The 17,567-nt window shown below is 44.7% G+C and overlaps 3 protein-coding genes across 4 annotated transcripts; 2 read left to right on the top strand and 1 right to left on the bottom strand.

Moving 5' to 3' along the window:
• On the top strand, positions 1-1,264 carry LOC133897472 (uncharacterized protein At1g15400-like). Of its 2 annotated transcripts, XM_062338206.1 has the most exons (2): positions 1-580; positions 965-1,264. In XM_062338206.1, the coding sequence occupies exons 1-2, from the start codon at positions 225-227 to the stop codon at positions 1,179-1,181; spliced, it is 573 nt and encodes a 190-aa protein (XP_062194190.1). In that variant the 5' UTR covers positions 1-224; the 3' UTR covers positions 1,182-1,264. The 2 variants fall into 2 exon arrangements, with proteins under 2 accessions (XP_062194190.1, XP_062194197.1); XM_062338213.1 differs by lacking the exon at positions 965-1,264 and having other exon boundaries at positions 7-947.
• A 3,492-nt stretch (positions 1,265-4,756) lies between these two features.
• Positions 4,757-6,063, top strand: LOC133897461 (transcription factor HY5-like). The gene is made up of 3 exons (XM_062338197.1): positions 4,757-5,147; positions 5,256-5,620; positions 5,730-6,063. The coding sequence occupies exons 1-3, from the start codon at positions 5,042-5,044 to the stop codon at positions 5,808-5,810; spliced, it is 552 nt and encodes a 183-aa protein (XP_062194181.1). The 5' UTR covers positions 4,757-5,041; the 3' UTR covers positions 5,811-6,063.
• Positions 6,064-7,156: 1,093 nt separating this feature from the next.
• LOC133897450 (ABC transporter C family member 3-like) lies at positions 7,157-13,193 on the bottom strand. Its single transcript, XM_062338187.1, has 10 exons — positions 10,730-13,193; positions 10,556-10,642; positions 9,845-10,474; positions 9,597-9,761; positions 9,228-9,522; positions 8,907-9,121; positions 8,301-8,606; positions 8,139-8,202; positions 7,751-7,990; positions 7,157-7,652 (listed from the first exon to the last, which is right to left on the bottom strand). Exons 1-10 carry the CDS (start codon positions 13,142-13,144, stop codon positions 7,549-7,551), a joined length of 4,521 nt encoding a protein of 1,506 aa, XP_062194171.1. The 5' UTR covers positions 13,145-13,193; the 3' UTR covers positions 7,157-7,548.
• Positions 13,194-17,567: the final 4,374 nt, after the last annotated feature.

Here is a 17,567-nt window from a genome sequence, read left to right as displayed (position 1 = left end):
TCGTTGCTTGGTGTCAATTCAGAGTGCAGACAGGCCTTCCTCAGCTCCCTAATCCTTAGCATATTTGCCTGTCACCATCATCGGACCCCCTATCCCTTCAATTTGCCGTATTTTCCATTTGTGGGTATGCTTGTTATTTAGTAGTGCCAAACCATTCTCTTTCTCCCTCGGTCCTCATTGTACACCATACAACTCCCTAGACACAAACATCAAGAGTGAGGAAGATGGCAGGACTGCAGAGATCTTCTCAAACATTCAGGAGGTCTGGTTCATCAGGCTTGGTCTGGGATGAGAGGCTCATGTCAGGGGATAGCAACCAGAGGGACCAAAGAACCTCAGGTGAACCAGAGGATGCCATTGAGTTCAAGGAGCTAAGGCACTCCCGGAGTGTTGGGTCCATTGGACTGCAGCGCAGGCGCAATGATGGCGCGGAGCACAGCCGGTGCAACAACAACAACCAGGGCTTCCATACTCGATGTGTACCCCCAGCTCTAGACCCACCTTCACCCAAGGTTCCTGGTTGCTTCTTCTGTGGAATTTTCAGGAAGGCAGGAGCTTCAGAACCATCTAAGCCCAGAAGGTATTAGGGTGTTGTATACCTTTCAACTATATGGGGAACTAGGGACAGGATAATCAGTTTTTCTTGAGCCTGTAAAAGTTATGTCTGCTGTATAGGATGCTAGATATGAGATATGTAGTTGTAGTTTGGACAAGTTTGAGTTCCTTCTTCCTATATTGCTGTATTTTTCCTTTAGCGCACCACCTCTTGTAGTTCTACCCAGAAACTGTACTCTTGAATGACTGCCTCTTCCACCATGTACATGATAGAGTATGTGCATGTCTTAGTAGCATAGTGCATATATGTATACACCCTAGTACATGAACATGATGCTCTTGTGTCTACGCCTTGTATATGAATATGATGCTCCTGTTTGATGTTGCGCCTCCTTTCAATATTGTTCAGGAACCAATCACGACCAACAGAGTATTGTTGGTTACTCAATATGTGTAAAAAGAAGAGAAAAACGTCTATCTTTGCAAGATATCCTGCAACATCATATCCTCTTTTAGAAGAAATTTATTTCATGATTTTGATCGATTTTTTAGGACACCTTATATGTTTTCTAGTTCAGTCAATGAATTTGCACATGTTGGACTGGTGGCCTAGTTCTCTTTGTTAGTTGAGACGTAAGAGTTCTAAGATGAAAACTGTCATAGAATATCATTGTGAGAAATTTGAATACTAATTGGTTGATTAAGATATCCACTGGTTGATTGTCAAGGAGTCAGGCGTTGGATGTGCTGCTTGGTAGTTTGGCTGTTTCAATTATTGCCTAACCAATGATTGGAAGGATTTCTGCGTAAAAGCAACGTTGAGGCTATTGCCCCATAGTATCTTTGATCTGGGTTTCTTGGCTGTTGGTGCTAAAATTCCTGTAACTCTGTAAGTAGCACGGGCACCTGTTATTGCTATTATTCATACATTGAACAGATGATGATTATAGTGAAGAATTGTTTTGTATGTCTGACTATTGTTCAGTACTTTTCTTTTCTCTTGGCATAACTAGGAATCTCTTCAAGGTCCAGTGGCTGGTTTGTTTGGTGAAGACGACATGAGTTAGTAGAAGAGTATGTGCACACGACTGGAGAGTATGAATGGGATTTCCACTAATAAAGTTATCATTTAGTGGTTTCCAAGTGGACAGGTTGGCGTGATGCACTCTACCTCTGGTTGCAAGAGGGATGGGCTAAATCCTAGTATAGTCATTTTTTTATGGGATTTCTTTTCCGATAACCACATATGTTTGTTTCAGGGCTACTTTTGGAAAACTCAGAAATAGCTAGCACAGATAATCAATTTAAAACATTACTCACCTGCAGCTGAGAAATCAGAATTCTGACGAGGGTAGTGGAGTTTGTAGTAGTTCCCTCTTATCTGTCACGTGTGTTTAGCTGCTGTGAGACACCACTAGACAACTATTGGATTTTTTTCACATATTATCACCAGGAAAATGAGATGACTGATTGTAACTACTTCATGAGGTTGCTCGTAGAAAGCACTCAGATAATTCTGAAAACACGTGAGAATAGCAGGCTGAGTTCAAGTTGACTAGTATTGATACTCTAGAATTATGGCAGCATTTTGGTCTGACCTCTGAAGTTGGTTTAAGAAAAGCTAGAGATTCAGTTTGTCCTCTAACACACTTTCTTATTTCGGTCATTCTGTTCTTCATACTATTTAAGGTCGGACATCCATTTTGTATAAAGCAGCATTTTTTTGCATGTTGAACAAATAGGATCATTATATTGCATACAGTTACATTGCTTCTTGTATGGTCCCTGACAGTCTGTCACTATCCTCTTTCGGACCATGCAACCAGCTGTTGACCTTCTTGCGTATTCTCGAGTTTTCTGGCACTTAATGTGGTCATTCTCAACTAGCTAAGTGCTTGAAAGGCCAGGCAGGATCTCCACACATCCATCTTTTTTCCTTGTATATAATTTTGTTTTCGTGCTCTTTTAGCTCCCTTTTCGCTACAAAGCGTGACCTATATGTGTATTTCTTTTCGTTGTTCATGTTTGTTGCAATATTGCAATTTTTCTTTCGGTTAGGAACTGAGAAAGGGCCTGTGATGTGTGCTTTTCTAGCTCATCATAGACGTGCTCTTTAGGGGGTGATTGTTTGCTTGCATCCACTGTTATAGTTTGAGCCTGACATATGTAAATGTATGTTCGCAGTTTGGCTCAGCTGATGCAGTTGCATCCATTCATGTATGTGGGTTTATTTATTAACGTCATAAAATCACTTTCATACGAGAAATTTATATGCTTTTAGATTGAGTCAATCGCTCAATATTTTTATATAGATACAATAAATCAAGCACTCTTCTTTTTACCACACTTGTTATATTTTTCTTTAGCTTACGTTTACGGTCTATACGAACAATCAATCACACCTTTAACCACTGAACTGCAGTTTTCAACAACATCATAAAAACACTGAACCTAATACTACCTCTCAACCCCAATATAAGTCTATTTAGGATTGTCCTAAGTTAAATCTTTTAAGTTTTGACCATCAATTTCTAAGAAAACATATAAATTGACAACATAGATTTGATGTAGATTAATCATGAAAAATACTTTCATAATATATCTCTTCCAATTTGAAATAATATATTTCTATAAATGATAGTAATCAAACTATCAAAGTGATATATTAGAGACTATGTCGATGTCCAATAGACTTATATTTAGATCAGAGGAAGTAGTTATAATGATGGAGTTACTTACAAAAATAAATTTTCACTAATATTCTTTCAGTCTATTGGACCTCTCCTACAGTTCTACTGCCCTTTTGCTGTTGAACAAAAATACCTGCCAATTCTTGCTTAGTAATGCATTAAATTATTATTGGTTTATTGTTTACGAGATTTTGCATACCGCCCTCAACAGCAAAATGAAGTTAGCGTATGAATGAATCTGCAGGGTGGTGTACTCCAACCATGATTGCCACTTGGTACGCAATTAAAAGGGAAAAGTAAGCATGCTGCATGGTCCACTTTACGGATCAAGCTGCTTTCATATGATTAATGCAAGGATCTTCCATCGAACCGAAGTCCGGGATATCATTAGTAGTTTGTGAGAACATCCTAATTGTTGTTTGGATCTACAGCACATTTGTTATGTAATGCACAAAAGCTCTCTATTAATAACACTTTATTCTCATTCTTTTGGTTCAGCGAGGATGATGAGGTATGTCATGAACCGTATGACTTGTTTTTAGACCAAGGAGCTTTGTATCATATTGAAGCAGGATTACAGCAATGAGCTTGCAAGAATTGAGCTGCGTATATTAGCCTCTGCACCTCTGCAATCCTGTAGACACATATTTGGCACAAGCATGCGCAAAAGTATTAGCTTGCCACGGAATAAAATGAATATCCAAAAGATAAAAACCCTGCTTAGCTCCTCGATGTCGAGGAGAATTGGGATGATATATTGATATCCAAGTGAATTGTATTGGGCGTATTTATTTTAGTTTCGGATCGTGACTTTTAGCTTTTACAATTCGAGAAACTGAAACAAGATAACTTTTTGTTATAATTTTTTTATAATTCGTTTGTTAGATTGTGTGAATTTGAGAAACTATTTTTTCTTAACTTTTTATAGATTATGAAAGTTTATTTTACTAAACTGTACATAAAAGTTTTTTAAATCTATAATTTAAAACTTTTTACAATTTAATTTTTTATAATATATAAACTGCTTTGTAAAATCACTAGCTGAAATAAAGAGTATAAGGAAATCGACTAGAACTATCAGTTTCAATCAGCAAGCGAGATGCTCCTTTCGTGATAGAGAGCCGCATTGATTCAGCTACCAGAAGGCCGCAACTCGTAAGGATGCTTTCCCCCCTTTTTTTTCAAAGGTAAAAAGTGCATGACTCTTAGCAACTTCTTATTTCTTTAGAAATATAAAATTTATATATGATTCGTCACATATTTTATTTATCAAAAGTTTTGGGGGAAAAAAGTGCATGTGGGCACGCTAGTCCTGCGCGGGTGAGATCGGAGGGATGGGCACGCGGCTGCGCGTCAAGGCGGTCACCGTCAGATGCGGTGGAGGCGTGCATGGTGCCGCGAAGCGCCACGCTTCCCCCGGCGCGGCCGTAGGATGGTGCTGCCGTGCACGGCGGGGATCGCGTCTCATCCCAAACCCCCAACCCCCCGGACGAGGATCTACGAAGATTTAGTACTACAGACTGCAAATCACTGTATCGCCTCTCACACAAAATACTGTTCGCCGACCTCCATTTCTCTCCTCCCTCCTCGTCCCGCACACAGACTCCCTTTCTCTCTCCTAGGCCGCCCCCCTTTCTCTCTCATCTGATCTGCATCTGCTTTTCTCCCTCTAGTTTATTGTCCCTTCTCGCGTGCCCAAAGATTTGATTTTTGTCGAGGAGGCGGAGTCTGAGGAGGAGTGCTGGTGGGAGGAAGGAGATCCTGATCTGTTCTCGGAGGGGAGAGAGACGAGGAAGATGGCGGCGCAGGAGCAGGAGCAGGCCAAGACGAGCACCACGAGCTCGCTCCCCACCAGCAGCGAGCGCTCCTCCAGCTCCGCCCCCAACAACCTCAGGGAAGGAGGTAGGCGTCGTGTCCCTTCACCCACCCGTCCGTCATCCTCCTCGATCTTGCTCCTTTTCTATAAATTCTGCAGCTTGAGTTGATTCGTGCATGTGTTTGTGGTGGCAGGGGCGGAGAGCGACGAGGAGATACGGCGGGTGCCGGAGATAGTAAGCGGCGCGTCCGCGTCGTCTGGGGCGGGCCCGGACGAGCGCAACAAGGAGGATGGCAAGCCGGGGCAGCAGCAGGCGGCTGGCGCGCAAGGGCAGCCACCGGCGGCGGGGGGAAAGAAGCGCGGGCGCACCGCGGGGGACAGGGAGCAGAACCGGCTGAAGCGTCTGCTGCGAAACCGCGTGTCGGCGCAGCAGGCGCGGGAGCGGAAGAAGGCGTACGTGACGGAGCTGGAGGCGAAGGCCAAGGACCTCGAGCTCCGCAATGCCGAGCTCGAGCAGAGGGTCTCCACGCTCCAGAACGAGAACAACACGCTCCGTCAGGTGCCGGGTCGCTTCGATTCTTTGCTTCCACAGTTCCGTTTTCATCTCGATTCGATGAGAAAACTCTTCCTGGCGCTGTTCTGAACCGTGAATTCCTGATGCCGCGCAGATACTCAAGAACACGACGGCGCACGCGAGCAAGCGTGGCAGCGGTTGCGGCGGCAAGAAGCACCACTTCACCAAGAGCTGATGAGACTGGTGTTGGTTTGTGCTAGGAAACGAACCGTTCGTCTGATCTGGCCATTGTTATGCTAGGGTACTGTTGGCATCTTGCTGTTTCAGATGACGTTTCTCTCTCTGATTGTACTATCACCGACCCGTCTGTGTGTCTGCTGTAGTGCTACTAGTAGTTTAGATGTCAGAACACCGTATGTTGTACTATTGTGTAGTTCATTATTCATCCCTGCAATTTCGCAACTCAATCCAATATTTACGGTGCCAGAGTTGATGGCTATTATTTAAAGAAAATTAGCATAAATTAAACATAAATATTGAGTATAGTAATATTAAATATAAACTAAAGTACGAAGATATGAATGTGATATTGAAGTGTGGTTGAACGAATATTGTAGTTTGATTTATTTTTATATGAGATCTGAAAAGAGTAGATTAGCTGCTGTTTTTTAATTTTTTTATTTTTATTAGTAAAATTGGTCATAGATTCGTAGTCGGTAACAGAAAAAGGATTGAAGGATGGGAATAGATAAAAAAATTAGTTAAATTATTTAAATATTAAAGTTTTTATTAGATAGAATGAGAATACACGAAAATATGATACGAGAACCGACTCGTATTTTATATAGAGATAAAGCACCTAAAGAGCGTCCCTCTGGCACTGTGCACAGCTAAAAACGTGGTAACCATGACACTCGTCAAGTAGCAAATCTGAAGCCGCTGTCCTTTCAGGAATTGGTGCTCGAATCCACTGCTGGATCGAATGCACTAGGAATCTGGATGCTATTCTTCACACGTTAATACAAACAGCCATACTTACTGAAATGAATTTAGCGTCTTTTCTTTTAACCAACTTGTGATCTATCACCTTGTGATGATGTGAGCATAGCATTGTGGTTTCAACATGTGTCGTGTGCCTGGCAATTTGAGATACGGCTGTGCGCGAACTTTTTCAGCGTGAATGCGGATGCCATACGGACCGGGTTGGTTTGACGAATGTGCTGAAGGCGACACCGTCCCATCTCGGCCCAAAAAGTTGGAACTGGTTGAAAGCAACACAGCAGTATATTCTTGGCATTTTCGCCCACCTGTCTTCACAGGCTTCCAAGAAAGAATATTTAGGATGAGACCAACAGCTTGCCTGTTATACTCCAACGACCAACGGTCATAAATGCATATCGTTTAGAAAAAATTAATTAATTTTTAACTTTGATTAATAATAACTTTTAAAATATGTAATTTAAATTTTTTAAAATCATATATATATTTATCTTAAAAATATTTATATAATATCATCTATGAATTTTATAAATATATTCTAATAAAAAATACGTGTTAAAGTTATACATTTGAGACTATATCTTATCTAAAACGATATGTATTTATAAATGGAGAGTATGTTCTCTTCTCCGACATCCAAACACGTCACTATTTTATTCAGACGCGATACCATCCATCAAATACTGTGTTGCAATAATCTTTGAGCATTCCTTCCCCGTGAGTATGGTCCGTGGTCAAATCACATGATATTAAGGACTAGGTTATTTCTCTAATGATTTATGCTGTACGTTCAGACATGAGCACTACTTCCATTAGATTTCTAAACGCCGGACTCACCCTGCCTGAACCTCAGCATCACAACACGCCCTATGCATTAGCACTAACGCGGTCAGTATTATTTTTTCGGCATCATCGACTTGTCAGCCTGCCTCAACGGCGTGGAAGAAGAGAAGCGGCAACCTTTCAGCTGCTGGCTACGTGTGCGTCGACCTCATCGTGTATTCCGCTACGAGCTTTGAGAACAGAGACGACTTGTCATCCAGCAATTTCGCCGGCGTGTCGCGCTCCACGGCCACACCTGCAAATAGCAGCACGGCGTCAGGTCACACACTCACAACTGAAACGCCAGAGGCGTCAAAATTAGGTAGATTCGTCACTGTGGTTTGTGGAGCTAACCGTTGTCAAGGAGCAAGACCATGTCGCTGTTGAGGACCGACGTGATCCTGTGTGCGATCGTGATGACCGTCGCCTCTGAGAATTGCTGCCGAAGTGTCTTCTGGATCAAGTTGTCTGTCGCAGTGTCCACTGAAGCAGTAGCTTCGTCCAGGACTAGGATTTTACTCCGTTTCAGAATTACCCTACCAAGACAGACAAGCTGACGCTGACCGACGCTCCAGTTCTCACCGTTCTCTATCACTGCAATCCAAGTTAAGAGGATTTCAGAACATTATTCAGGAACATGTGCCATGGCATTTGCATTTTGGGAAAAACTAGTGCAAGGAAAAAAATGTGAAAGATATGTAAAAAAAGTAGTATGTGCAGACTCAACACAAAGGTATCAGACCTGGTGAGTCAAGCTTCAGCTCCTTCTTCCTAATTTCATCCCCTAGCTGACAGTAGTCCAAGGCCTGGAATCAAGATTCAAGAGTAACAGATTGATATTGAAATTCAGCTTGCGAGTGTGTGATAACAGACAAGCAATGAGGTATGTGAAAATTGAAACTACCTCCCAGATTTGGTTGTCGTTGTACTCCCCAAGAGGATCAAGGTTACTCCTTACAGTTCCCTCGAACATTGTTGGTTCTTGCGGAATGATGCTCAGTCTAGATCTCAGATCATGCAGCCCAATGGTGCAAATGTCGACGCCATCTATTAGTATCTGACCGATAGTTGGGTCCACAATACGGAAAAGAGCCTGTATGAGGGTTGATTTACCACTTCCTGTTCTTCCAACAATACCGGTCTTCAGTCCTCCAGGAAAGGTGACTGTAAGTCCCTTCAGAACAAATGGCAGTTGTGGGACGTATTTCACCTGCATCAAACTAGACGTTAAGAAACCAGTCTACCTAACATTATTCATTTGCTCTTTGTTGGATTAATTCTTACGTTCATTTGATTGGCGCAAATGTACTGATGAGAGCATAATATGAACGGAAATATATTTCTGATATAGCAAAGCGCTCGGTGTAGCTAGTCCTTTGCCATCAGACTTAATTTATGTTAGTGTACTAACAATGTAAAAACACGCAGCTTCTTTTCTGTAACATTTCGTAATGCACAGAAGGGGAAAAACAGACATGAACATGACGACAAAAAGGATGAGGGGATTTACATGGAGGTTGTCGAGCTGAATTTTTCCTTCAGATGGCCAGTTATGAGCCAACTTATCTTCTGACATGGAAAGAGGGGGCTCTGCAGGAATGCTTATATATTGCAAAATTCTTTCTACTGATATAATCTTGTTCTCTAAATTGCACATGCTCCAGACAACCCATGCTTGCAGCATGTTCAGGTTAAGCCCATATGTGACAGCAAGGCCAGCAATCCCTGAAAGTAGGATTTAGCGTTAGTTACAAGCTCACTTGAACTCAGAACTTTTTTACCACCATCCATTCAGTGGAGCAACAGAAACTGTTCAGAACTAACATCATACCTGGATCGATGAGACCGGGCGGCAGATTGATTAAAAATATCAAAGAGAAGGAAAATGTAAGAGATGACAGCACATCCAGACGGAAGCAAAGCCACTCCATCGCTCCAGCATTGTAGAATTTCGGTCGAGAGTAGGCATCCATTAGATGGCTATTAGCTGATACAAACTGATTTTCCTTGCCGAAACTTCTGATGGTAGTGGACCCTGTTATTGATTCTGCAAAATGCTGTATGATAGGAGCTTTGCAAACACCTACTAGCCTTTGCAGCTCCCTGGCTGTATCAATGTAGTATCTCTGCAAACAGCAAGTATAGTTAGATACCAATGACCCTGCAGTTTCACAAGGAGTATAAAGGTAGGCAAAAGTACCTGATACCAGAAACATGCAGCAACTACAGGAATGAAAACGACAAAGACCTGCCATGAAACATGAGACATCACAGCAATAATTCCAACAAGTTGTATGATGGCAAATGCAACAGAGCCCATCTGGTAAGCAATGCTGGTGTCCACTTCGCTTTGATCAGTTGAAGCCTGAGAAGTTTGAACTCATGCGTCAGCATATTCCAGGCAAATAAGTTGAACTTTGGAAATTTGTTCACATGCAGACGACTTACTCTATTCAAGATGCGCCCACTCGGAGTGGAATCGAAGAAAGACATAGGAGCTCTGAATATGGATATGTGCATCTTGTTGAATAAAAGAGTTGCTGTCTTGTATGAAGCTGTTACAAGAAACAGTGCTCTTACGAGGACGCACAACGAGCTTCCAAGAGCCAAAGCGACATAAACATATAGCAGTGTTGACATGCTCACTGGAGGCTCAACGTCCTTCGAAACGGGAGCAGCCCAAGCCATCCAGTAATTGCTCGCAATTTGAAGTACTTGGAAAAGTACCTGCGCAAGCAACACGAACGGTACAAGAGCTCCCTTATAAGCTAAGGTGAGGTACTTCCAGTAGACCCAAAACCCCACCTTGCCTTTCTCCCTTTCTTCTTCCTGCACCAGCTGCCCACTCTGAGCATTTCCATCGTCCTGTTTATCCTTTTTCTCAGCTGATGAGAGTGACCTGGACAGCTTCGCTGTGCCACTGGAAGGCGAGGCCACATCGCCAGCATTTGCAGCATCGATAGCATCCAATGCTGTAAGAGCTTCCTTGTGAGCACCAACCAGCTCCATGAATTCTTCCCCTGAACCAAGTATTTCGTTGTATTTGCCTGCCTGTGTTATTCTGCCATCTTTCATGACCTACATTACAGTTACCTAGTAAGGTGAGCCATACATTTATAGCAATAAATATACATGAAAATTTACCAACGAGATTCTCACCAGAATGAGATCAGCTGCAGGTAGGAATTCGATCTGATGAGTTACATAAACCACTGTTTTTGAAGCCAAAGCCCCAAGCAAGCATTCCTGCAAAATAAGGTAACAAACTTAGTAGTGTGTTCTGAACTTCTACTGAATATAAAAGGTGAAGCTTAACCATAATAAATCATGTACCTTGAAAAGGTGGGATCCTGTATGAGCATCAACTGCACTGAATGGATCATCGAACAAATAGATGTCAGCTTCCTGATATAAAGCACGGGCTATCTGAATTCTTTGCTTTTGCCCTCCACTAAGGTTGATTCCTCTCTCTCCAATGACTGTCTGGTCACCAAATGGCAAGATCTCTAAGTCTTTCTTCAGCGAGCATGACTCAAGAACCCTTTCATACTTCTCGTTGTCCATCTCCTTGCCAAACAGTATGTTGTCCTGAATTTTGCCGCTCTGTATCCATGCTGACTGGCTGATATATGCCATTGTCCCACAAGTCCTAACCTCTCCTGCTAACTTTGGTATCTCACCGAGAATGCAAGATAGCAAGCTTGATTTGCCGGAGCCGACCGTTCCACAAACTGCAACAAGCATACCTTGCCGAGCTTGGAAGTTCAGGTCCTTCAGCGTTGGTACTTCAGGTGAGGCCTCCCAAGAGAAGAGCCCATTGCTAACATCAATTGCAACATCTGAGCTACCACTTGTTAGCCTCTGCACAGCATCAGTTGGCAACTCGTCGAGGCATAGGAAGGATGCTATCCTGTCAAGAGACACCTTGGTCTGAATCATCATCGAGATCGTGTCGGGAAGATTGTATATTGGTTCCTGCAGCACACGGAACGTGGCCAATGCAGATAGCACCTTCCCAGACTCCAATGGGATCCCCATGAGCATGCAAGCCCCGAAGGTCGCTACTGCAACAAAGGTCGGGGCGCCCCAGAACACGAAAGTGACCATGGTCGATGTGTAGAGGTATTTCTTCAGCCAATTGGTCTCCGTCTTCCTCAGCTCGATGATCTTGGACATGAACTTCATCTCCCACCCCTGCAGCTTCAGAATCCGCATGTTGCGCAGGATCTCGGACGTTGCCTTCATCCTGATATCCTTGCAGTCCATCAGCTTCTGCTGGAACTTCTCTTGCATTTGCCCCGGAGGCACATTAGCAAGCATGACAACCACTGTGGCGCCTAGCGCGGCGAGTGAGGCGAGCCCGAGGGTGGAGTATAGGATAAACAACGCCATGCCTACTTGCAGTGGTACCAGCCAGAGGTCGTGCATGTACCATGAGAAGAGGCCGACACGGTCGGCATCGACGCTGATGATGTTGATCATCTCGCCGCTCGTGCGGCTCTGCCTCGACTGGCTTGAGAGCGCAAGCCCCTTCTGGTACACGACAGCGACGAGCGCGGACCGAGCGCGTATGCCAGCCTGCTGCAGCCGGAAGAACCAGTGCCGCTGCGCCAGGCACTCGAACACTTTGGCGACGATGAAGGCGAGGACAAGGAGCTGCCCCTTGCTCGCGTACCTCTCGTCGCCGTTGAGGTACTGCACCAGGGAGTCTATGAGGTACGGGCCGACGTAGGTGGCGACGTTGTAGACCAGCGCGTAGAACGCGGTCACCGAGACGTGCCACCACACGGTCCGCACCAGGGCCTTTGTGAGCTTGAACGCGGTGACGACCTTCCGACCGGAGCCGGAGACGTCAGCGGCGACCGCCTCGAGGTTGGCCTTGAACGTCGGGAGCAGGCCGGCGACGCTGTCACCGGGGTCCAGGCCCGGGACGTCGTCCAGGCAGAGGGTCTTCTTGTGGCCGACGGCGAGCAGAGGCCCCATCCACGAGAAGCTGAGCGCGCTGAGGAAGCCGGCGCCGGTGAACATGGACGCCTCGGTGGCGCTGCGGCCGTCCTCTTCGGCCCTCTCATGCGCGCCGTTCAGCAGAGGCTCCTCGGAAGCAGAGCCACCTCCCTCCCTCTTGCCAAATAACCCAGCGAAGAGCAGAACCACGGCCGCAACAACCGAGACGGCGTCGAGCGCCCACGAGTGCGCGGGCACGGGGCGCCCGTCGAGTCTCGTCGCCACGTGGACGGTGACGACGAGCACGGAGAGAAGCAGGTACAAAGCCCACCAGAGCCTGAGCGGCGCGGGGAACCGCTCCTGGCGCCGCCGTCCGAACTCAAACTGCAGGTACGCCGCGAGCAGCAGCCACCCCACCGCGCGCGAGGCCGCGTCCACCAGGTCCGAGACCGCGTCGCGCGACCACCCGGCGCCGCCAACGTCCAGGTAGCACGAGTACGCGGCGTGCAGGACCTCGAACGCCGCCAGAGCCCACGTGATGAAGACCGCGACCCCATAGCACCGGAATCCGCCTTCGCCGCCCCGATAGGCGCCTCCTCCCCGCACCTCCCCATCCTTGGCGCGGCCGGCGCCGGAGCGGCGAAAGAGCACGTGCCCCGCGACGGCGAGCGCGAGGAGGACGTGGGCCACGGCGGCCACGCCGTGGAGGAAGAGCGGCTGCAGGAAGAAGACGAGGGGTCCGTTGCCCGCCGGCGTCGCCGCCATCGCCGCCGCGTAGGGCGGCGCGGCCGTGGACGCGGGCATCTGGCGATGAGTGGCTCAGGTCAGCTGAGTGAGGCGAAGGAGGGGATAGGCTAGGGCTTAAATAGGCGACACGTCGCCGCGCGCATCAGCGATCGTGAGGGCGACGCCGCGCGCGGTGGCGGTCAAAGGCGGCTGCTGCGCGCGCGCCTCGGCTCCTTGGGGTGCAAGACACCGCTTCACCCCACCCAGGGGAAGAAATCGAACGGCGCGCGCCTCGTCTCTCTGCCGGGCCGCGACGGCGGAGGGGATTAATTTTATGGGCGCGGCACGACAAATTACCACGGCGAGAAGGCCAAAAGAGTGCAGTAAAAAAGATTACGGGATCTTGGTAGCGAAGGACTTGCTTTTTTAACGGAGTGGGGCGATGCTAATGGATACAAATTTTATAGGCTCTGTTAACAAAATTCTTATAAGATTTTATCTACGTCATTTATTTTATAATTTAATAGTTAAATTGGAAAGTAGTGAGAAAAAATAGACACGTATCAGGATAGAAGACCTTTCATAAGATATAGTACTATAAATTTGCTTTCGATACCTATTGCGTAAATTAAAAAGACATGTAATATTTTAACCACTAAAAAATTCCTTTTCTTCTGTTCATCAACACCATTCGTCTGATCTCCATCGGATACAGTAGATTATTTTTTCTATCTCCGGTCAAAGCTCTCCTTCGTATCACATCGCATTGTTTGTTCTCCCACCCCGTCCAACTGCCTTCGTATCCGGTGGTTTCTTTATCACCGGGTCCACACCACCATATCGTAACCTACCACCGATCCGATTACCACTAACCTCTCTTTGATCTTAGAATCACCGATGAACCCTAAAATCCCAAACCATAACCTCCTAAACTCGCCGTGTGTATTAGCACGTTCATACAGTCCTCTCAAAACTTTTGGATGTGGACTCTAGAGAGCGTGAAATTAAAAGAGACAGATGATTAGGGCTTTTGGATTTGTCGTTTGTTCTTGTTCGTTAGTCGTCCCCGGCACGGAGAGATCTTTTGCTCGGTTATCCAAAAATAAGCGCGACCGTCGAGAGGGCAGTTGAGATTACTCAGATTAGATAATACCGGAGTATAGCAGGCTTTTGCAGCTGCATCCTGAACTTTTGTCGATTGGAGTACAAAATACAGTGGAATACGAAATGCAGATAGAGGCTCAAAACCGTGATGATGACGATCAAATTCAAAAACTGATACGCTCATTTTAAAGATAATCCGATGGCTGCTAAAATCGAGTTGTACTAGAAAAAGCTCAAGCAACTTACAGATATAGCAAAGGTTAGGCGTTCTGAACTTTTATCATCGATTGGACGAGCTATTGCGCAATATATACAATCATGCATGCACAGTATAATCGTAGTGACACCAAGTCGCATCTTTCGGCTAGTGAGTAGTGGGAAAGCCGTCTCGAAAAATGACACATTAGCTAGCTAGTTCATATCAGCTTTTATCTTCTGTGGAGGAAAAAGAGGGAAGAGATAGGACATCTAATTTTCATAGAAGATATACTCGTCCATAACAGAAAACTAGTTATAATATATAAGCATTTAAATAATGAAAAGACAACTTAATAGTTACTAGCTAGCTATCTAGAGAGATTCTCCAGTGCCCTGAACTGCTGAGTTTTTCCTACATCATCTTTTGAGGATTCCATACTTTGGTAGGTGCCATTTTTGGATCTGACATCTTCTTGCAGCACTCAGCTAGCTGCCGAAAGCCGGTGATGCGAGGACTTGTCAAGTCTGAAACCTAGCACCACTAGACTGACCTTTTTTGATCAACCAGTGACGAATCAGAGATGAATATAGACAATACGCAGGATTATTGCTGTGTTTGCGTCAAATCGGAATCAGATTCCACGTGAGGTGGTTTATCTTAACTAATGTTGATACTACATGCCACTTATTGGCCCGTTTATCTTTCTTGGAAATATATATAACTTCACGAGTACGTGAGGGTGGATATAGACAATACGCAGGATTATTGCTGTGTTTGCGTCAAATCGGAATCAGATTCCTCGTGAGGTGGTATCTAGTTCTTCAGTTTTAATTTTGTCACTGCATCGCGGGAAAGTTCACCTTTTGTGTTATCAGGTTCCCGCTAGTTCGTTATTATATCTTCTTTTCTACTTTGCTGTATTATATTCTGTGCTTATGCATGTTTGATTTCAAGTAATTGCCAAGGCTGATCACTTGTTTGAGGCGATGGAACAAGATCATTTGTAACACCTCGTGAACTATCATAAGCCTGGAGCTGGAGCACTACAAATTTATCTACGGAGCTACCGAATAAGAAAACTCGACGCCACATGCGCCCGACATGCGGCGGCGGACGGGCGGCGCTGTGACGGCGGCGGCCAGCGTTAGGGTGGTGATGTCGGTGGCGATACTGGGTGGGATAGGGGTGCTGCAATCGTCGATGGATGCTGACGATGAGATCGACGGGCCGGCTCCGGTTACTGGCCTTGCACTCTTGTTTGCTCCGTCTGGTGTCAGCTAGCTAGCTTCTGGTGCTTCGTTTCAGCGGTGCAGGCTTATCTCCTATTCGTTTCAAGAATTAAACAAAAAATCACATTATTGAGGGCTAGCTACGATACGAGGCGTACGTAATATGCTACTAAATGAAAGGATCTTTATTTGTAATAAAATAATCTTAATTTTAATGTGAAACCATGAGCGATCGAATTAACGGGATGATAAAATCTGAGAGTCGTCTGGCTAGTTAGTTGGTATTCGAACGTCGTCGAAACTAATGTCGTGTTTGGATCGAAGCCGACGCTCACACTGAAAAAAATTAGTGTTGACTCCGTCCCACTAGTCGTTTGAATGGACGCTAACAGTTGGCTTGCTCATACTCCCGCGTCCACGTCTAACTCATTTCCACGCTCACGTTAGACGAAATCACGCGTGGCTAATTCCTCTACCAAATAATTAGCTCATCTAGCTTTTAGCACGACAGACGTAGACCAAAACCAAACATACTGTAAATGACTTGATACATGCATGGAGGTAATTGTCACGTGCGTGCTTGCGCGCTGCTGCGTCTCTACTACGGATCAACGTTGACGAGTGACGACAACTCTTGATATGCGGTTGATGAACTTGGTCGCCAAGGCACATGCATATTCCGCAACGAGGCGAGAAAGCAAAAATCTAAAATTACACAATATATTTGTAAAAATAGATAATACGTAGTCGTATTTATTAATTAGCATCCGTATTCGACATACGGTGTACCAAAAATAGATTGTCGGTACACCGTATACCGAAAAAGCTATTTTCGATATACGGTGTGCCAAATATGATATTGTTGTTCATATTCGACACACTGTATGCTAAAAATAAACTGTATTTGGTACACCGTGTGCAAAAAATACTTTTTCGGTACCGATATGACCGTATACCGAAAAAGCAGACGCGACATGATCATGTACCGAAAAAATATTTTTCGGCACACCGTGTGACGAATACAGTCTATTTTCGACACACAGTGTGCCGAATACATGCAACAGTGCCGTATTCGGCACACCGTGTACTGAAAATGTCTTTTTCGATACACGATATACCAAAAATTTATTTTCAATACACTGTGTACCGAATACGAATGCTAAATTAATAAATACAACTACATATTACCTATTTCGATAAATATGTTTAAATATATTATCTAATTTTAGATTTTGACCAGAGGAGAAGAGATACGTTGTGACTCGGGAGTTGCAAGATGGTGGGTTCACACAACCTGCCTGTTGGCTAAAAAAGAAGAGAGAACCTGCACGCGGTGCTCTACAACGCTAGCTCCTCTCGACTCCTCGTCCCTTTCATCAGTGGACGGCGACGGAGAGGAGGATTGGGAGCCAAGGAACCGGTGGGGAAATGGCACGATGGATCGATAGCACTACATGTGTTGTCTCGCTCGGTGTCGCTCGCGTTGGTATCCGAAAGTCGTATCATTTTCCATCGTCCAAGCTATCAGTAGGACTTTTCCAGCGTCACTGCACATCATGCACGTACTTGAGCATTATTATTTTCGTTACTATCTAAAATACGTGTTGATCCACGTATCACATCTTCATATATTCTTCTTTTATCTAATAAAAATCTTTAAAATTTAATTAATTTACTCATTTTTATATTTCACTCTCCTCTATTCTCTCCACGTCTTTACTAGCTATATATAATCTATTTTACTACTAAAAATAAATGAAAAAATTAGAAGAAAAATTAGCAGATAGTATTCTACTTCTTTTTTAGACTATATCTGATATCAAATTATGATATTGCTCCAGACGTATTTATTTGACGACTTTCCATATCACATCCGTATTTTTATATCTTAAATTTATATTTGATGTTATCACATTTAATATTTATATTTCTATTGTAAAGTACGGATACTTAGCTAGTTTTTATTAAA

This window comes from Phragmites australis, chromosome 2, assembly GCF_958298935.1.
Source record: "Phragmites australis chromosome 2, lpPhrAust1.1, whole genome shotgun sequence".
Classification (NCBI taxonomy): Eukaryota; Viridiplantae; Streptophyta; class Magnoliopsida; order Poales; family Poaceae; genus Phragmites; species Phragmites australis.
This window is presented reverse-complemented; position numbering and strand designations above follow the sequence as displayed.

What these genes read in the sequence shown, in the direction of transcription:
- LOC133897472 (XM_062338206.1), top strand. Translation starts at nt 225, where the DNA reads ATGGCAGGACTGCAGAGATCTTCTCAAACATTCAGGAGGTCTGGTTCA. An exon ending in GAACCATCTAAGCCCAGAAG is followed by an intron (nt 581 to 964) that starts GTATTAGGGTGT and finishes AATATTGTTCAG; the next exon opens with GAACCAATCACGACCAACAG.
- LOC133897450 (XM_062338187.1), bottom strand. Translation starts at nt 13,144, where the DNA reads ATGCCCGCGTCCACGGCCGCGCCGCCCTACGCGGCGGCGATGGCGGCG. An exon ending in GCCCGGTCTCATCGATCCAG is followed by an intron (nt 9,122 to 9,227) that starts GTATGATGTTAG and finishes TCCTACTTTCAG; the next exon opens with GGATTGCTGGCCTTGCTGTC. An exon ending in GGTCTTGCTCCTTGACAACG is followed by an intron (nt 7,653 to 7,750) that starts GTTAGCTCCACA and finishes TGCTATTTGCAG; the next exon opens with GTGTGGCCGTGGAGCGCGAC.
- LOC133897461 (XM_062338197.1), top strand. Translation starts at nt 5,042, where the DNA reads ATGGCGGCGCAGGAGCAGGAGCAGGCCAAGACGAGCACCACGAGCTCG. An exon ending in CAACAACCTCAGGGAAGGAG is followed by an intron (nt 5,148 to 5,255) that starts GTAGGCGTCGTG and finishes TTGTGGTGGCAG; the next exon opens with GGGCGGAGAGCGACGAGGAG. An exon ending in AGAACAACACGCTCCGTCAG is followed by an intron (nt 5,621 to 5,729) that starts GTGCCGGGTCGC and finishes GATGCCGCGCAG; the next exon opens with ATACTCAAGAACACGACGGC.